At 49.9% G+C, this 15243-nt stretch overlaps 1 protein-coding gene across 4 annotated transcripts in view; it reads left to right on the plus strand.

Moving 5' to 3' along the window:
* Nucleotides 1–15243, plus strand: part of MYO18B (myosin XVIIIB) — a 232041-nt gene that overhangs the window by 91911 nt on the left and 124887 nt on the right. For all 4 annotated transcript variants that reach the window (XM_055405416.2, XM_055405418.2, XM_055405415.2 and 1 more), the window contains 4 exons: nt 1434–1499; nt 6293–6421; nt 8272–8415; nt 10372–10461. In XM_055405416.2, the coding sequence (XP_055261391.2) occupies nt 1434–1499; nt 6293–6421; nt 8272–8415; nt 10372–10461 (429 nt within the window). The remainder of the gene's footprint in view (nt 1–1433; nt 1500–6292; nt 6422–8271; nt 8416–10371; nt 10462–15243) is intronic.

Below are 15243 nucleotides of genomic sequence, written 5' to 3' on the forward strand. Positions count from 1 at the left end.
TTCACACTCCTCTGTGGCCATCACCCCCATCCATCTCTAGAACTCTTTCTTTCTGAAAGACTGAAACCCTGTACCCATTGAACACTAACTTCCCATCCCCGTCACCCCAGCCCCTGGCAGCCATCATTCTATGTACACTTTCTATGACTTTGACTGCTCTAGGTATGTCGTATAAGTGGAATGATATGGTATTTGTCCTTTTGTGACTGACCTGTTTCACTAAATATAATGTCCTTAGGGTTCATCCATGTTGTAGCTTGTTTCAGAATTTCCTTCCCCTTTAAACATGATTAATATTCTATTGGGTATATATACCACATTTTTGTTTATCCATCCATCTGTTGATAGACACTTAGGTTGTTGTTGTTCAGTCCCTAAATCATGTCTGAGTCTTTGTGACCCGGTGGACTGTGTGGCATGCCTGTCTCCTCTGTCCTTTATTGTCACCCAGAGTTTGCTCAAATTCATGTCCATAGAGTTGGTGATGCTATCTAACCATCTCATCCTCTGTTGCCCCCTTCTCCTGTTGCCTCAGTCTTTCCCAGCATCAGGGTCTTTTCCATGAGTTGGCTCTTTGCATCAGGTGGCCAAAGGATTGGAGCTTCAGCTTCAGCATCAGTTCTGCCAATGAATATTCAGGGTTGATTTCCTTTAAGATTGACTGGTTTGATCTCTGTGCAGGCCAAGGGACTCTCAAGAGTCTTCTTTAGCACCACAGCTCTAAAGCATCAGTTCTCCGGTGCTCAGCCTTCTTTATTGTCCAACTGTCACATCTGTACAAGACTAAGGAAAAACCATAGCTTTGACTGGACAGACCTTTGTCAGCAAAGTGATGTCTCTGCTTTTTAATATGCTGTCTAGGTTCATCATAGCTTTCCTTCCAAGAACCAAGTGTCTCTTAATTTCATGGCTGCAGCCATCACTGCGTTTCGTAACACTTAGGTTACTTCCACCTTTTGGCTACTGTGAATGATGCTGGTATGAACTGACTGTGTACAAGTATCCCTGCTTCCGGTTCTTTTGGGTATATATCCAGAAGTGGAATTTCTAGATTATATGGTAATTACATGTTTCATTTTTTGAGGTTTCACCATACTGTTTTCCAGAGCAGACACATCCTCCATTTAGTTTGCATCTGTCGTTCTCTCCTCTATTAAATGGGTATGCTAGTGTGATGACCCGCCTGGGGTTGCCATGAGGGTGAAGCGAGATGGTGTCTGTGAAGGTCTTAGCAGGGTGGACGGCACACAGTCAGTACCCAGTCCATGCCCAACTCTGTACTTGCCTGGGGAGGTGGAACTCTGTTAGCTCACAGACATGGGAGACATCTGCTATCTCTGGGTATCTATTAGCCCTCCAGCAAGCTGACCATCCACTCTGGGAGTCTCCAGCCCTCAGTCCATCTTCCCCTCTAACTCTCCTCTCCTTCCCAGGCCGTGGCGCAGCTCCTGCAGACACTGGACCTGGAGAAGAAGGCCGTGGCCGTGGGGCACAGCCAGGTGAGTAGAGCGCCTTTGTTTGCCATTCTACCCATGACATCAGGGACCCACATGAGACCTGACTCTTGTCCTCCTCAGCTTCCGCTACTTCTGTGTGTCTCCTTTTCCCCAGCTGAATGCAGGGCTAGTAACTCTCTGCCCTCCTTATATGACGAGGCCATTAAGATAAAATGCGGTAAGTGTGAGTGGAGAGACCATTGAGGAATATCATTTATTAGAGGTGACACTCTCAGGGACCTCAGAGTTAACATCTGGGCCTTAGTAGAACTGTCTGAACCTCAGAAAGGCCCACCTTCACTAGAAAAGCCTTGCAGCTTTTACTTTGCAACCACATGAAACACAGCTGTAGTCTTAGGGATTAGCAGCGGTGAGTGAGAGGAGAGGGCATGAGAAGAAGGCGTATAATTTCAGAGCTGAGGGACATAGATTTCTCCAAATGGGTGTTGAGCCAGCAGCCCTTCAGAAAAAGTTTAAACGCTTAAAGAAGAATTTCATGGAGCCCTAATGTGCTCAAGGCATCCTCTAAGTTCTCGTGAGGAAACGTCCTGTGTTCAGGGCTCCCCAGATGACCCTGGGGCCCTCACCCACTTGTCTCAGTAGCAGACCCATCACCGCCTCCCAGAGTGAGTGGGCCATAGTGTGGGGAGTTTGCAGGCTCAGGGGCCGGCTGGTTGGGGGGTGGGGACAACGTTAGGGATACAGACTGGAGATAGACTCGGGGACCGTTTCCCCACTTAGTTACCTGCTGAGTGAGTAACGTCACCCAGGAAACCCCTGTCAGTTGCCTTCCATGTTCAGGTACCATGTACAGTGCGGGGGCAGGACCCTGGTTTCCACAAACCCGTCCTGGGGGCACTATTGGCCCGGGTGCCTCTTATCAGAGTGAAGTGTCCCACCCCATCACGCCTCTTTCCTCGGAGAGCTCACGGTCTTTCACGCCGGTCCTTGCCCCCTAGACACACCAGCCTCTTCCCACAGGCTTCTTGGTCCTGCTAAAGCCTGTGGTGGAAGCTGTTAGTCTGCTGTGGTCCCAACCTGATTGGTCCATAGGATGTTCTGTGGACGTTTCCAGCAGAGGAGATAAACCCATGGGTTCCTGGGCCCCACCACAAGCCTGGTGCTGTGCTAAGCAACATCATATGTTATTCCTCTTTTCCTCTCAACAGTCTCTGTTGAGATGATTATAATATCCCTTCTTCACCAATGAGGAAACTGTATCTCTGGGAAGTCAGCCCCTTTTCCAGTTCCTCTCAGGATCCAGGAGCACAGCTCCCATGGAAATGTGTACCAGTCCAAAGCCCAGGTTCTTTTCCCTTTTTTTTTTTTGGTCACACCACACGGCACATGGGATCTTAGTTCCCCAGCCAGGTGTCAAACCTGTGGCCGCTGCATTGGAAGCATGAATTTTTAACCACTGGACTGCTAGGGAAGTCCTCCCACATTCTTTTCAATATGCTGTGGTTCTATTGTTTATTCATGGAAATATACGGCAAATTTTTTAATCAGAGGAATTCTTCTTCAGCGCCAAGAACATCATCCTTTTAGACTAACAGCGGTTCTCAAAGTGTGATCCCTGGACCAGCTGCCTCAGCATCGCCGGAGAGCTTCCTGAAAACATATGTTCTCAGGCGCCACCACCCCAGCCTGACCACTGACTCTGAAACCCTGGAGGTGGAACCCCCCAGTCTGAGTTGGGACAGGCTCTCTAGGGGGTCCGAGTACATGCTGAGGTTGGAGAACCCCTGTTCAGATAAGTGCCTAGTTACTTCATGAGTCTCACAGTCAGTCCCTGTGACCCCAGCAACTAAGGCAGAGTAAGGAAGAGAAGAGCCAGATGAGAAGTCACTTTTCACAGTCTCAGGCTGGTGGGACAAAAGGTCTGCAAGCCAGAACATCCCATGATAAAACAGGGTGAATATTGAGTCATACTTGGCATTCACTAAGAAACCGTCCAGAGCGTGTCAAAGCCCATGTCTCCTTTTGGAAGCCAGGTGAGCTGTGGTGACAGACTGCCATCTTTAAGGGCAGATGCAGGTCTCATGCTTTGTCAGATGCATCGCTTCGTAGGTGGGAAGGCCGTGAATAGGAGAGAACAGACTGAGCTGGTCCACCCTGGCCGCACCACTGCCTCAGAGTGCGAGTGTGAAATAAGTAACTTAGTCTCTCTGAGCCTCAGTCCCCACATCTCTAAAACGGACCCCCTGCTTTCTGCCTCCCAAGTCGGCTGTGGGGATCAGTACATTGTCGTTTGATGGGAGTGCTGTGTCATTGTTTGTGGTAGGCATTTGCCAGCAGGGGCAGGATGCTTGTCAAACAGGGTAACATTTTAATGTTTAAAGAATTGGTCCTCTCTAATCTGGAAAATTACTGAGAGAGAATAGCTAATTTCTCAGCAGTATTAGACAGGAGAGCCATGGCCACATTAGATGTTGAAACCTTGGCCTGCAGCACTTTGAGAGCAAAAGCAGTGTGCCTAACAGCGACTCCCAGAGATCCCATTCGGAAGGGGATGTTGGGACATTATACTCTGCTTGGGTTCAATAAGCAGCTGAATCCACAAAGAGTGAATTATTCAGATTTTCCTTTGTGATTCTCAGCCCCCAGTGCCTTATCGAGGCCTGTGCCAAGGGCCATGACATTTATGAAAAGGGTGGGATTCCACATGCCGTCAGCCTCCTGGATGGCAATGTGCTCTTAAAAGAGAAAAGAAAAGAAAAAAAAAAAAATCAAGATTCTACAGAGGCAATGACTTATTCCCATTCTGTGTATGGTCGTTTCCAATTATCTTTTTAATGAAAGCTTCATACTTAATCAATAACAGTTTTGGCAGCGCCTGCCGACTTTTGTAATATACGGACTAGTGCTGTCATCACTTTGATCATTGATTTTTTTAACAGCAGCTTTTGGGACTCACTAGCTTGTGAAATTAATATAGTCATTATTGAGGCAATCTGATAGGTAATGAGTCAATTGTGTCTTTGTTTCAACGAGGCTGATTGTCTTGGCAGCCCGGCTTATAGGAAGTGTTGTGTAAAGCAATGGAGGGTTACAGAACAGAGTTAATTAGCAGCAATGGGGTGCTAATCTCCACCTTCCCTCTGAGGAAAGTTTTGCCGTGGGGCTGGCCGAGTGGTTGGTCATGGTTTCAGAAAACAGGTTTAAGGGGATGGAGACCCTGTGGAGACCCTTGGCTCCACCTGGAATTAGATTACTGTCCGTCCACAAACCCCCGATGTTCGGGTGCCGTGTGAGCCATCAAATGAGAGCCCCTCATGCTGACGGTGTGAATGGGTGCAGGAGGTGGGCTCGAGGTTCCCGGGTCAAGTCTCAGCTTTGCTGCTCACCAGCCACATGAACTCGAGTTAAAATGGGACATGGGAGAAGAGCTTCTCAAAATTCAGATGCCATGCAAATGTTAGTTATATTCAGTGACAACCATGGTCTCCTCCGGTGTCAGAAAGGGAAGCTAATCCCGGTGTTACCATTCAGCAGTGGAGGATCTGGGCGAAAACATGCCTTTTTTAGCCCGAGGTTCTCCCTCCATCAAATGTGGGGATTGGACACTTTCTGGTGGTCCAGTGGTTAAGACTTCTTGCTGCCAGTGCAGGGGGCTGGGGGTTGATCCCTGTTTGGGGAATTAAGATCCCACATGCCACACAGTGCAGCCAAAAAAGATTTTTTAAATGGGGGGGGGTTGTGGTAACTACCATCTAAGATTCTCCATGTTAAGTGTTTTGCCTGCATATCAAACGTCCGGTTCAGATCCAGAACATAGGAGGGCTCCATCCATGTTAGCCGTTAACGGATAATGCTTTGGATTACCTGACAGTATCAGTGATTAAGATGGTGCTCTCTAGCGACTGGCCACCTTTGGGGCTACAAACCGCATCTGGTGAAGTAACACTTGGGACTGTGCTCAGAAAATGAACAGCATGAGAGCGTCTCTCCTTTGCCTCTGGGGAGGCGACACCAACCGCAGTGACCCCAGCACCTTGGCCAGGGCAGGCCTGACCCCAGAGCTTCAGGCTTACTCTGAAAACCCTCCGCTGTTCCCCACAGTCTCTCAGGGGCAGCCCTGTGGGAGCTGAGAATGCATTGGTCACTTTGCTGAGGGAGCCCCTATCCGTTACTGAGAGCCGAGGCCCGAAACTGTGAACTTGCAGCTGTCTTCCGCTTGATGCCTGCGTGCCTCCCGTGGGCCGCTCCGGCCTGGCCCCAGCCTCTTGTGACTGAAAAGGGCTGCCCCCACTTCCCTGCATTCTCTGCCCCTCCTTCTGAGGCAGGACTGAGTGTTTCTGGGGCAGCTCTTCTCTCCTGGCCAGCAGCACTTGTCAAAACAGAATGCACACCCAGGGATGCCACCCAGACCGCTGGTTCTGCACCCCCTGGGGCGGGGCCTGGGAGTCCGCATTGACCACACTCCCCGGGTGGTGCCAGGACTGGGAGACGTGAGGTGCTTCTCAGCAAACGTGCGTGAGTCCCCATGGGGATTGTCCCAATTGAGCAGGTCTGGGGTGGGGCCCGGAACGCTGCGTTTCTAACAAACCCCCGGGTGGTGACAGTGACCACACTCAGGTGTGTGAGCCACACTGTGCAGCCCCGGGGGCCAAGAGAAGGGAAAGAGGAGGCCTCAGGAGACAAGGTGCTTTGACCATTTAGAGCCCCGGTCCAGGGCATCTGCTCACAAACATTTGGGGTGGACACAGGAGAAGTCGGGCTGAGCTGCAGCCCCTCCCATGTGAGACAGTCTGATGCATTTGTGGAAAGTCACCTGCAACCTTCCATCCCTCCAGGTCTTCCTCAAGGCGGGCGTGGTGTCCAGGCTGGAGAAGCAGCGGGAGAAGCTGGTGTCTCAGAGCATTGTCCTGTTCCAGGCGGCCTGCAGGGGCTTTCTCTCTCGCCAGGGGTTCAAGAAGCTGAAGGTGGGGGCACTGAGTGTCATGTGAACCCGGCAGGGGTGTGGGATCTGGAAGAGCATCCCCCACACTGGTCCAGGGGCTGTCATCCTTGCTTCTCACACTTGCTCTTATGCACGAATCTCCAGTGGATGTTGTTAGTGTGTGGATCTTGGTCTAGTGAGTCTGGGGTGGGCAAGGAGGTCCGCCCATCTCCCATGCTGGTGCCCACACTCTGTCCAGGTGATCAGACTTTAACAGGCACTTTGTAAGATGATACAGCTGTTTCTAGGATGTTGACATGAGTTTGAGTAAACTCTGGGAGTTGGTGATGGACAGGGAGGCCTGGTGTACTACAGTCCTTGGGGTCACAAAGAGTTGGACACGACCGAGTGAACTAACTGAACTGACATCAAGTCACCACTGATGAGAGCCGTGGTCAGGATGTCCAGAGGTTGTCCAAGCCCTCCTGGGTTGGAAATGATCTCAGTCTGTCCCATCTCTGGAGAACTTGGCTGCCATGGGTCAGCAGGCAGGGCATGGGCAGGATCTGTCCCTGGAGGCCTTTAGGACCAGAGGGCAGGGTTGGAGTCTGCAGTCCTGAGCCACTCTAGGCCACCATCCTCAGACTTCTCCAGAGACTGAGTCTCCTCTCTGCAGCCTGCATGATGGAGTACACAGCACGGCTCTAGAGGCAAACAGGAGCCACGTGTGAATCTCACCTCTACCACATAGTCGCTTAGAGGAGGTGCCATGAGATAACATGCACGTAGCACGGGACACACCACACCGTGACTGCTCAGTAGTAACACCAGCTGCCGCTGGCCTCCTGCTGCTGCTCATTGCTGCCACCAGCACAGAGTCTCAGTGCACGTGCCCCCAGCTTCTGTGGACGTGCAAACTCACAGATACGTACTTGGTAAGAGAGCTGTCTCACCGGCCCATTGTACTCAGGTAGTTTATGCTGTGGAACAGGTTGAAACAGGTTAAATTAAGAGCCTGGGCTCTGTCTGCAGCGACACTGCAGGGGTTCAGATCCTGACTCAACCTCTGAGAAGCTGTGTGACACTGGACGAGTGACTGTACTGCTCTGTGCCTCAGTTTTCCCATCTGTAAAACGGGGATGATAATAACACCTACCTTCATAGGGCTATAGTGAGGACTGAGCTGGTATAAGATGCTCCAGGTAGTGTCTGGCCTGTAGCAGGCATTGTGCCAGCTGAGCAAGCCTTGGCTGTTGTGATGGTGGCTTCTTACTCAGCTTGATTCCCACCTCTGATTAGAGTGACCTAGCTCAGCAGTTCTCAAAGTGTGGTCCCCGGACCAGCAGCATCCACATCAGCTAGGAATTTGTGCACAACGCAGATTCTCGGGCCCTGCCCCAGGCTCACTGAATCAGATGCTCTGGGCTGGAGCCTAGGCATCTGTGTTTTAACAAGTCCTCCTGGAGATTTGATGCACAGTCAGGAGTGAGAAGCATGGACTTGTGTTTAAATGCACTGGAAATAGTATCTCTTCCTTAAATATCAACTGACAGCATCATCATGGCCTCTGCTTCTTGTGGGCAGGTTTCAGGGATTTTCCAGGGGAGTTTTGCCTTGCCCAGTGACTTTTGAGCCTAATCCTCATGTGAGAGGTGACCCCATTGTATAATATTTATACTTCTTATTCTGTTGTTATTATTATTTCAGACTAAACTGTGGCTTGATGCTGAGGGCCTGACTCCATTAAAGGAAGCCTTTTTTTTTTTTTTTTTTAAGTTCCCCATCCCTTTCACTAAGGATAAACCGATATCCTCCAGCCCCCTTGACCCCCGCCCGCTGCCTCCTTCAGCTGAGCTGGGAAGGGCCCTCAGTCTGCACTCTCATCCCCTGCAGATTCACCGGCTGGCCGCGCGGTGCATCCAGAAGAACGTGACTGTGTTCCTGGCGGTCAGGGACTGGCCGTGGTGGCGGCTCCTGGGTTCCCTCCGGCCCCTGCTGAGCACCACCATTGGGGAGGATCAGCTCCGTGCCAAAGAGGTGGGTCCACGCAGTGGGCAGGGCGATCCCCACTCCCCCCACCCCCTCCAGCCCGCTCCCTGGTGTTTGTATCCAGGCCCAGTGCCCCCAGCCCTGGATATTCTTCATCCAGGAATGCTCCACCACTAGCCCTCGCTGCCCCTTTACAGACATCCCTCTGCCCCAGTTGGCACAGCCTCCCTCCACCCGGTGCCCAGCTCCTCGGTAGGTGAGTGGGTGCCGGTCAGAGGCAGGCACTCCACCTCGGGTGTGGGAGCATGTGCTCCCACTCCTCCCAGAGAGGGTCTGCGGGAGAGTACGTGAGCCGTTTATGTTTGTACCTCTCAGAGGACACTCCCCCTACTCTCCCTTCAACCCCGTTAGCACCCACTTGATACAGGTAACTGTTCTGATTGTTGTTTAGTTGCTCAGTCGTGTCTGACTCTTTGTGACTCCATGGACTGCAGCCCACCAGGCTCCGCTGTCCATGGGATTCTCCAGGCAAGAATACTGGAGTGGGTTGCTATTTCCTTCTCCAGGGGCTCTTCCCAACCTGGGGATTGAACTCGGGTTTCTTGCCTTGGCAGGCAGATTCTTTACCACTCAACCACCAGGGAAGCTGTTCTGATTGGTTTCTGGTTTATCCTGCCTGTTGTTCCTTTTGGCAAAAATGAGCAAATACAGGCATATCTTGGAGATAGTGCAGGTTCAGTTCCAGGTTGCCAAGATAAATCGGATATCACAGTGAGTCACGTGAATTGGGTGACTTCCCAGGACCTATACAAGTTATGCTGACACTGTACTGTAGTCTGTTAAGTGTGTAATAGCATTTGGTCCCCCTCAAAATCTGCATACCTTAATTAAAAGATAACGCTTTTGGAAAAAATGCACCAATAGATTTGCTCACTGCAGGGTTGCCACCAACCTTCAATTTGTAAACAGTGCAGTATCTGTAGAGCCCAGCACCATGAAGCAAGGTACGCATGTACACACGCGGGCGCACATGTGCACACACACACACACACACACAGGACTAATGGTTTCTTTCGTACACAAAAGCTGGCATACTGTGTATTCTTCTGCAACTTGCATTTTTCACTTTAAAATAGATTTTAAGAACCGTGCCATGTCTATCGGAGAAGGCAATGGCAAGCCACTGCAGTACTCTTGCCTAGAAAATCCCATGGATGGAGGAGCCTGGTAGGCTGCAGTCCGTGGGGTCGCTAAGGGTCGGACACGACTGAGCGACTTCACTTTCACTTTCACACATTGGAGAAGGAAATGGCAACCCACTCCAGTGTTCTTGCCTGGAGAATCCCAGGGACGGGGGAGCCTGGTGGGCTTCCGTCTAAGGGGTCACACAGAGTCGGACATGACTGAAGTGACTCAGCAGCAGCAGCCATGTCTATATTTTTGGATTGTCTTTTAAAATGTTTTAGTTGAAGTATGTTTGACCTACAGCATTGTAAATTCAAGGCATGCAACATGTTAATGTGCTGCATTTATGTATTGTCACATGTTCCCATTTTTATAGAAATCTTCCTTGTTCTCTTTTCATGGCCACGTGGTCCTCCTTGGGGTGTGCGTTTCATGGTTCACTCCGCTTGCCTGCAGTGGGTGAGCATTTCAGTTGCTTCTGACAGTGGTGCTGTAAACCTCATGATGACCCCCTGGCCCAAAGTGGTAACTGGGGAAGATGAAGAGCTGGGTGCCCCATGTCACTCGGGTGTGCCCTGTCTTACTCGGGTGTGCCCCATCTCAATAAACAGTGGTCTTGTTCCAAGGATTTGCATCCAGACCCTAGTTCAGGCTGGTATGGACCAGGCTTGCCTGAGCAGAGATGATCATATTCAGAAATGACCGTCATCACATATCGGCTGGCTGATTCACCCACTGCATTTGCTGGCCACTCTTAGCACATGTGGAACCTACACCTCCAGTCCAGAATGGCTTCTGTTACTGTGTTTGCTTTTGCAGGAGGAGCTTACAGCGCTGAGGCAGAAGCTAGAGAAGTCAGAGAAGTCTCGGAATGAACTCCGGCAGAATGTAGACCTGCTGGAGAGCAAGGTACCCCCATCCCTCCTGCACGGAGGGGAGGTCTGTTTATGGGGAAGGTGACAGTGAGCTCAGCGTGGTGCTCAGTGCCTTCAAGACTCCTCAGAATAACCCTGTGAGGTTCATGCCACTCTGCTCCCCATTTTACAGAGGCTCTGGGGTATTAAGTGCCTTTCCCCAGCCCCACAACCAGCAAGTGTAGAGATGAGTCTCAAAGCCATTTCATGTGGCTCCCAAGGGAAGAATTGCTTAAATAAGTCACAAAAGCACAGCTTGCAGGTGAGAATGATCACTGTGACCCCAATAAGCTGATCAGCTTCTGATTGTAAAGAGACACCATGTTCTTGAAGATGAAATTTGCAACACATACAACTGACAGAGAGTAACCAGAATATGTAAAGAACTTCCTCAAATCAATTGGGAAAAGGTAAACATTCTAGTAAAAAAAAAAAAAGTTGGGGGGGGGGCAAAAATTAGAAATTGGCAGCTCTCAGCAGGGAAACTCATTTCAGGAGTGTAAATGGTCAGGAGTGCAGATGGCCAATAAACTCACGAAAAGATGCTCTACTAACTAGCAATCAGAAAATATACATTAACAGCACAACAGGTACCACTTAATACTTGAAATGGGCAAAATCCTGGTCTGATGTCGCCAACTGTTGGCGACAGGAGTGCGTGGCAGCAGGAACTCATGCTGCTGGTATGGGTATAAATTGATCTCGTGGCTCTTGAACAGTCTAGCATCATCTCTGAGAGTTGAAGCTGCCTGTACCCTGTGGCCCAGCAGTTCCACTTCCAGGTTCACATGCTGGAGAACCTCTCCCACAGAAATGAAAAGGCAAGATGCTCATAGCAGCAGTGCTTCTTGTGTTGAAGAACATAAGCACCAGAAAGGGAGTCTGATGACAGAATGAATGAACACATCTTGTTAGACTAAAACCTGAGTTACCACAGTGAAAATGAACAAAGAGATGGGCAAACTATGGCCCACAGGGCAAACCCATTTTACCACCGGTTCTTTATAAATAAAGTTTTATTGGCACAGCACACCCATTCATTTGTGTACAGTCTCCGGCTGCTTTCATGCTACAAAGGCAGAGTTGAGCAGTTTGTGACAGAGACTGTGTGACTTGCAAAGATTAAAGATATTACTATCTGGCTGTTTATAGAAAAAAAGGCCTTTCATCCAGAGATATAAGAACCAATATGCATTGCCCTTAAAAAACAAAGTGCTGAAGAAAAAGAATTGAGTACTGTTGGCTTTTGCTGGTGAACCTAACTACAATCCCTGCTAGCCTTCAACCTAACCAAGCACTATTGTCAGCAGTGACACCACCCTAGCCACGCAAGCACAGGAAGCTCTAGTTTTGCTCTGGACTGAGATAGTCTCTCATGCTGCCTCAGGACCTTTGCACTGGCTGCCTTTGCCTTTCTTCCAGATCTGCACAGAGATGGGTGCATCACATGGTTCAGATCTAGCTTCAGACTTTTCAGTCCACAGATGTCTTCCCTGACCACTTACATAATATCACCCCCCGCTTGACCTCCCTCCCCATCACCTCCTTCTGTTTAATACCCGCAACACTCTGCCATCTGAAACCTAGCTTACACGTTTATCTACTTGGGGTCTGTCTGCCTCTGTTGGCCTGGAGACTTTGTGAGGACAGGGACTTTGCCTTCTCTCTGGTTGTATCCAAGGGGTCTGGTCAAAAGTCTGTCATACGGAAGGTACTCAGATACATCTGATGAGCAAGGGAATGAAGAAGGGAATGAATGAGCTCCACCTGAACTCCAGCAGAGCCCTGTGATGTACCAGGGCTTCCTGGAGACAGGCAGCTGGGTTAGGGCGAGCCAAGCATTCGCCTAGGGGGCGCAATTTAAGGGAGCCTTGAAAACCTCAGAAATCAAGATCGGGAGTTCCCTGGTGGTCCACCCTCACGGTCAGGCAAGGGGCAGGGGCTCCTGGAAGGGAGGGTCTCTGGCGCACCAGGAGGAGAATCTGGGTTGGGCTACTGCCCCTCTCGTGGACGAGACTGGGGAGAGGGAATGATACCTGACTACTTTACATCCTCCACTGAGGTTCCAGAGAGCCAGCGCCTGACCCCTGTTGCTGGAAGTAGCCATGAGTAGAGCAGCAGAAGCAGTTGGAGAACTGTGGGCTGGTGGGGAATATCGGTGACTTCCCGGCAGAAATTCCTTCCCGCCGAGCTGACATTTTATGCAGTAATCCATCACGAGCTGTCACGTCAAACTTGGGGGTTTACGATGTGTCAGCTGCTGGGGGAGACTTGGAGGGGAGGAGGAGGTGAGCGTTTCTAGCATCTGGAGCTCCAGCTCATGGGACACTGGTGCTAGAGGATGGAGCCAGGCTTCTGAGGCCCAAACTACGCATGCTCGTGTCAGCACCTGCAGAATATTCTGCCTGGGCTCTTTAGTCTTTGTATCATACACGATGACAAAAAGGTGCATGAAGTCTTGAAAAAATAAGATAAAAATTTAAAGCTAAGAAAATCAGCAAAGGGAACCAAGAATCGAAGAATACACAAAATCAAGGAAAGAGTTAGAATATAGACCTTTACCATTGGCCCTAGACTCACTCTCAATTCATGCCTTTGCCTGTGCTGTTCCTTCTGCCTAGAACCTCCCACTCCACCCTCCTCACCTGGTAAATGTCTGGTCATCCCTTCATACTTAGTTCAAATGGTGCTTCCTCCAAGAAGCCTTCCTTGATGCTCTAAGGGTGGGTGGTGGTTGTTTCATCACTAAGTCAAGTCCAACTCTTTGCAACCCCATGGACAGTAGCCCGCCAGGCTCCTCTGTCCATGGGATTTCCCAGGCAAGAACATTGGCTTGGGTTGCCATTTCCTTCTCCAAGGGATCCTCCCAACCTGGGGATTGAACCTGTGTCTCCACTTGGCAGGTAGATTCCTTACCACTGAGCCACCTGGGAAGCCCATGGGCCCATTAGGCCCCCCCTATAGGCTACTAGTGGCCCTGTGCTTTCCCTCACAGCATTGATCAGTATCTCCTGATCACCTCCTGCATCCCAGCTAGACTGGGAGACCCTGTCCTTGGGAGGCCTCATCACATCAGCCCTGCCCCCAGTGCAGAATAGACACACAATGGGTGTGTGGAACTATTAAAAATGGGTTGAAATGTTGACACAGCGCGTCCTAGCAACCAAAGCAAAAAGAAAAACAGGATATTCCATAAACAAGTTGTGTCTGGGTTATATGCACACACACCCACACGCACCCCTTTTGCTTGAGCAAAGAGCAGCTTTTCAGGATATGGAGATAATCGAGATATTAGAGGAGCTTCTCCCATGACGCCTCATTAAAAGGGCCCTGAGGGCACTCACCTATAGTCACACAGTAAATATAGGAGGGGTTTGTAGAAATGCTTTAGGTAGTGTCACATTAAACTGCAAGTCAAGGGCATGATACCCATTCCACAAAGAGAATTCAGTCAGGATTCAAAGCTGAGCTTCATCCCGGAAGCACATTTAGATGACTAAGTGTTAGGATTTCTTCCTCTTCCTCCCCAACGCCTCCTCTTTGTCGCCATCTTCTTCCTCCTGCTTCTCGTCTTCCTCCTGCCTTTTATACTCTGTGTAACAGTCCAACATATAAAAAATGTGTACACAACATAAGTGTGCAGTTTAATGAATTTTCACCAAGTGGACGCGCCAATGCAGCCAGCTCCCCGAGCGCTGGCACACAGTTCTCTCCCAGTTTCCACGACCTTGTGCCCCTGTCAGCCGCTGCCCTCCATCATTAACCACCAAACGGACTCCTGACACTAAAGAACAGATGTTACCTTGTTTCTGAACTTTACTGAAATTCATTGAATTTGTGCATTCCTTTGTCCCTGGTTTCTTTGATTTGACATTGTTGGTGATGTGGGTGACTGTGGTTCACGGACCCCCTCTGCTGTGGACTAGTCAATTACATGCAGACACTGGTCCTTATCCCTTCCTCTAAAGGAACATTCGACTGTTTCTATTTTTCAACTGTAAGGAACCAGCTTGCTCTGGACCTCCTGACGTGTGTCTTTTGGTGCACAGATCACGCATGGCTGTTAGCACACACCGAGGGGTGGAGCCGCTGGGTTTTAAAGTTATTTCTGTGTTCAGTTTTCATAGATGCTGCAGATAGCTCACTACTGTCTTGGTGTCCTTTGCTCCCCGACGGCTGCGGGTGAGCCTTCTGTCTGCTCCACGTCTTCCCAGCGCTGGGGATTGTCTGCCTTTTTCATTTAGCGACTGTGGCTGGTGCGCAGTTGTTACCACCTTATGATTTTAATTTGTGTCTTTGCACATGTTTTTAGCTATTTGGTTATCTTCTCTGACAAAGTGGTCCTTCCAGGGTTTCCTATGGCTTTTCTTGTTGATCCGTAGCAGTTCTTCATAAGCTGTGGACATCTGGTCAGTTGTTCAGTGTGGATAACTATGTAACTAGTGTGGATCCCGCCCACCCTGTGGCTTATCTGCGCCGGTAGAGTAATTTATGGAGTGTTTTCTGAAGCCCTGCGTCTCTTCAGGCCCGTCAGAGGGCAAGGAAGGGGTCCAGGGCTCCAGAACTCCCACACCTGCATCCATTACAGTAGATGTGCTGTTTGTGCTTTGATTCTGTTTTTATCGATTCTCAGATGAATTATTTTCTCCCTTTGTACTTCGCTGAACCTAGTCAGCAGCCTCTCACACTAGGAACTGGCCGTGCATTCCTCTCTCATGTTCTGAACTGTGCATCTCACAATCAGCAGCAGCTCAGATTTGGTGAAATGTAGCGTGTT

This window comes from Moschus berezovskii, chromosome 19 (genome assembly GCF_049115385.1).
Source record: "Moschus berezovskii isolate FMDL1 chromosome 19, NW_MosBer_1.0, whole genome shotgun sequence".
Lineage (NCBI taxonomy): Eukaryota > Metazoa > Chordata > Mammalia > Artiodactyla > Moschidae > Moschus > Moschus berezovskii.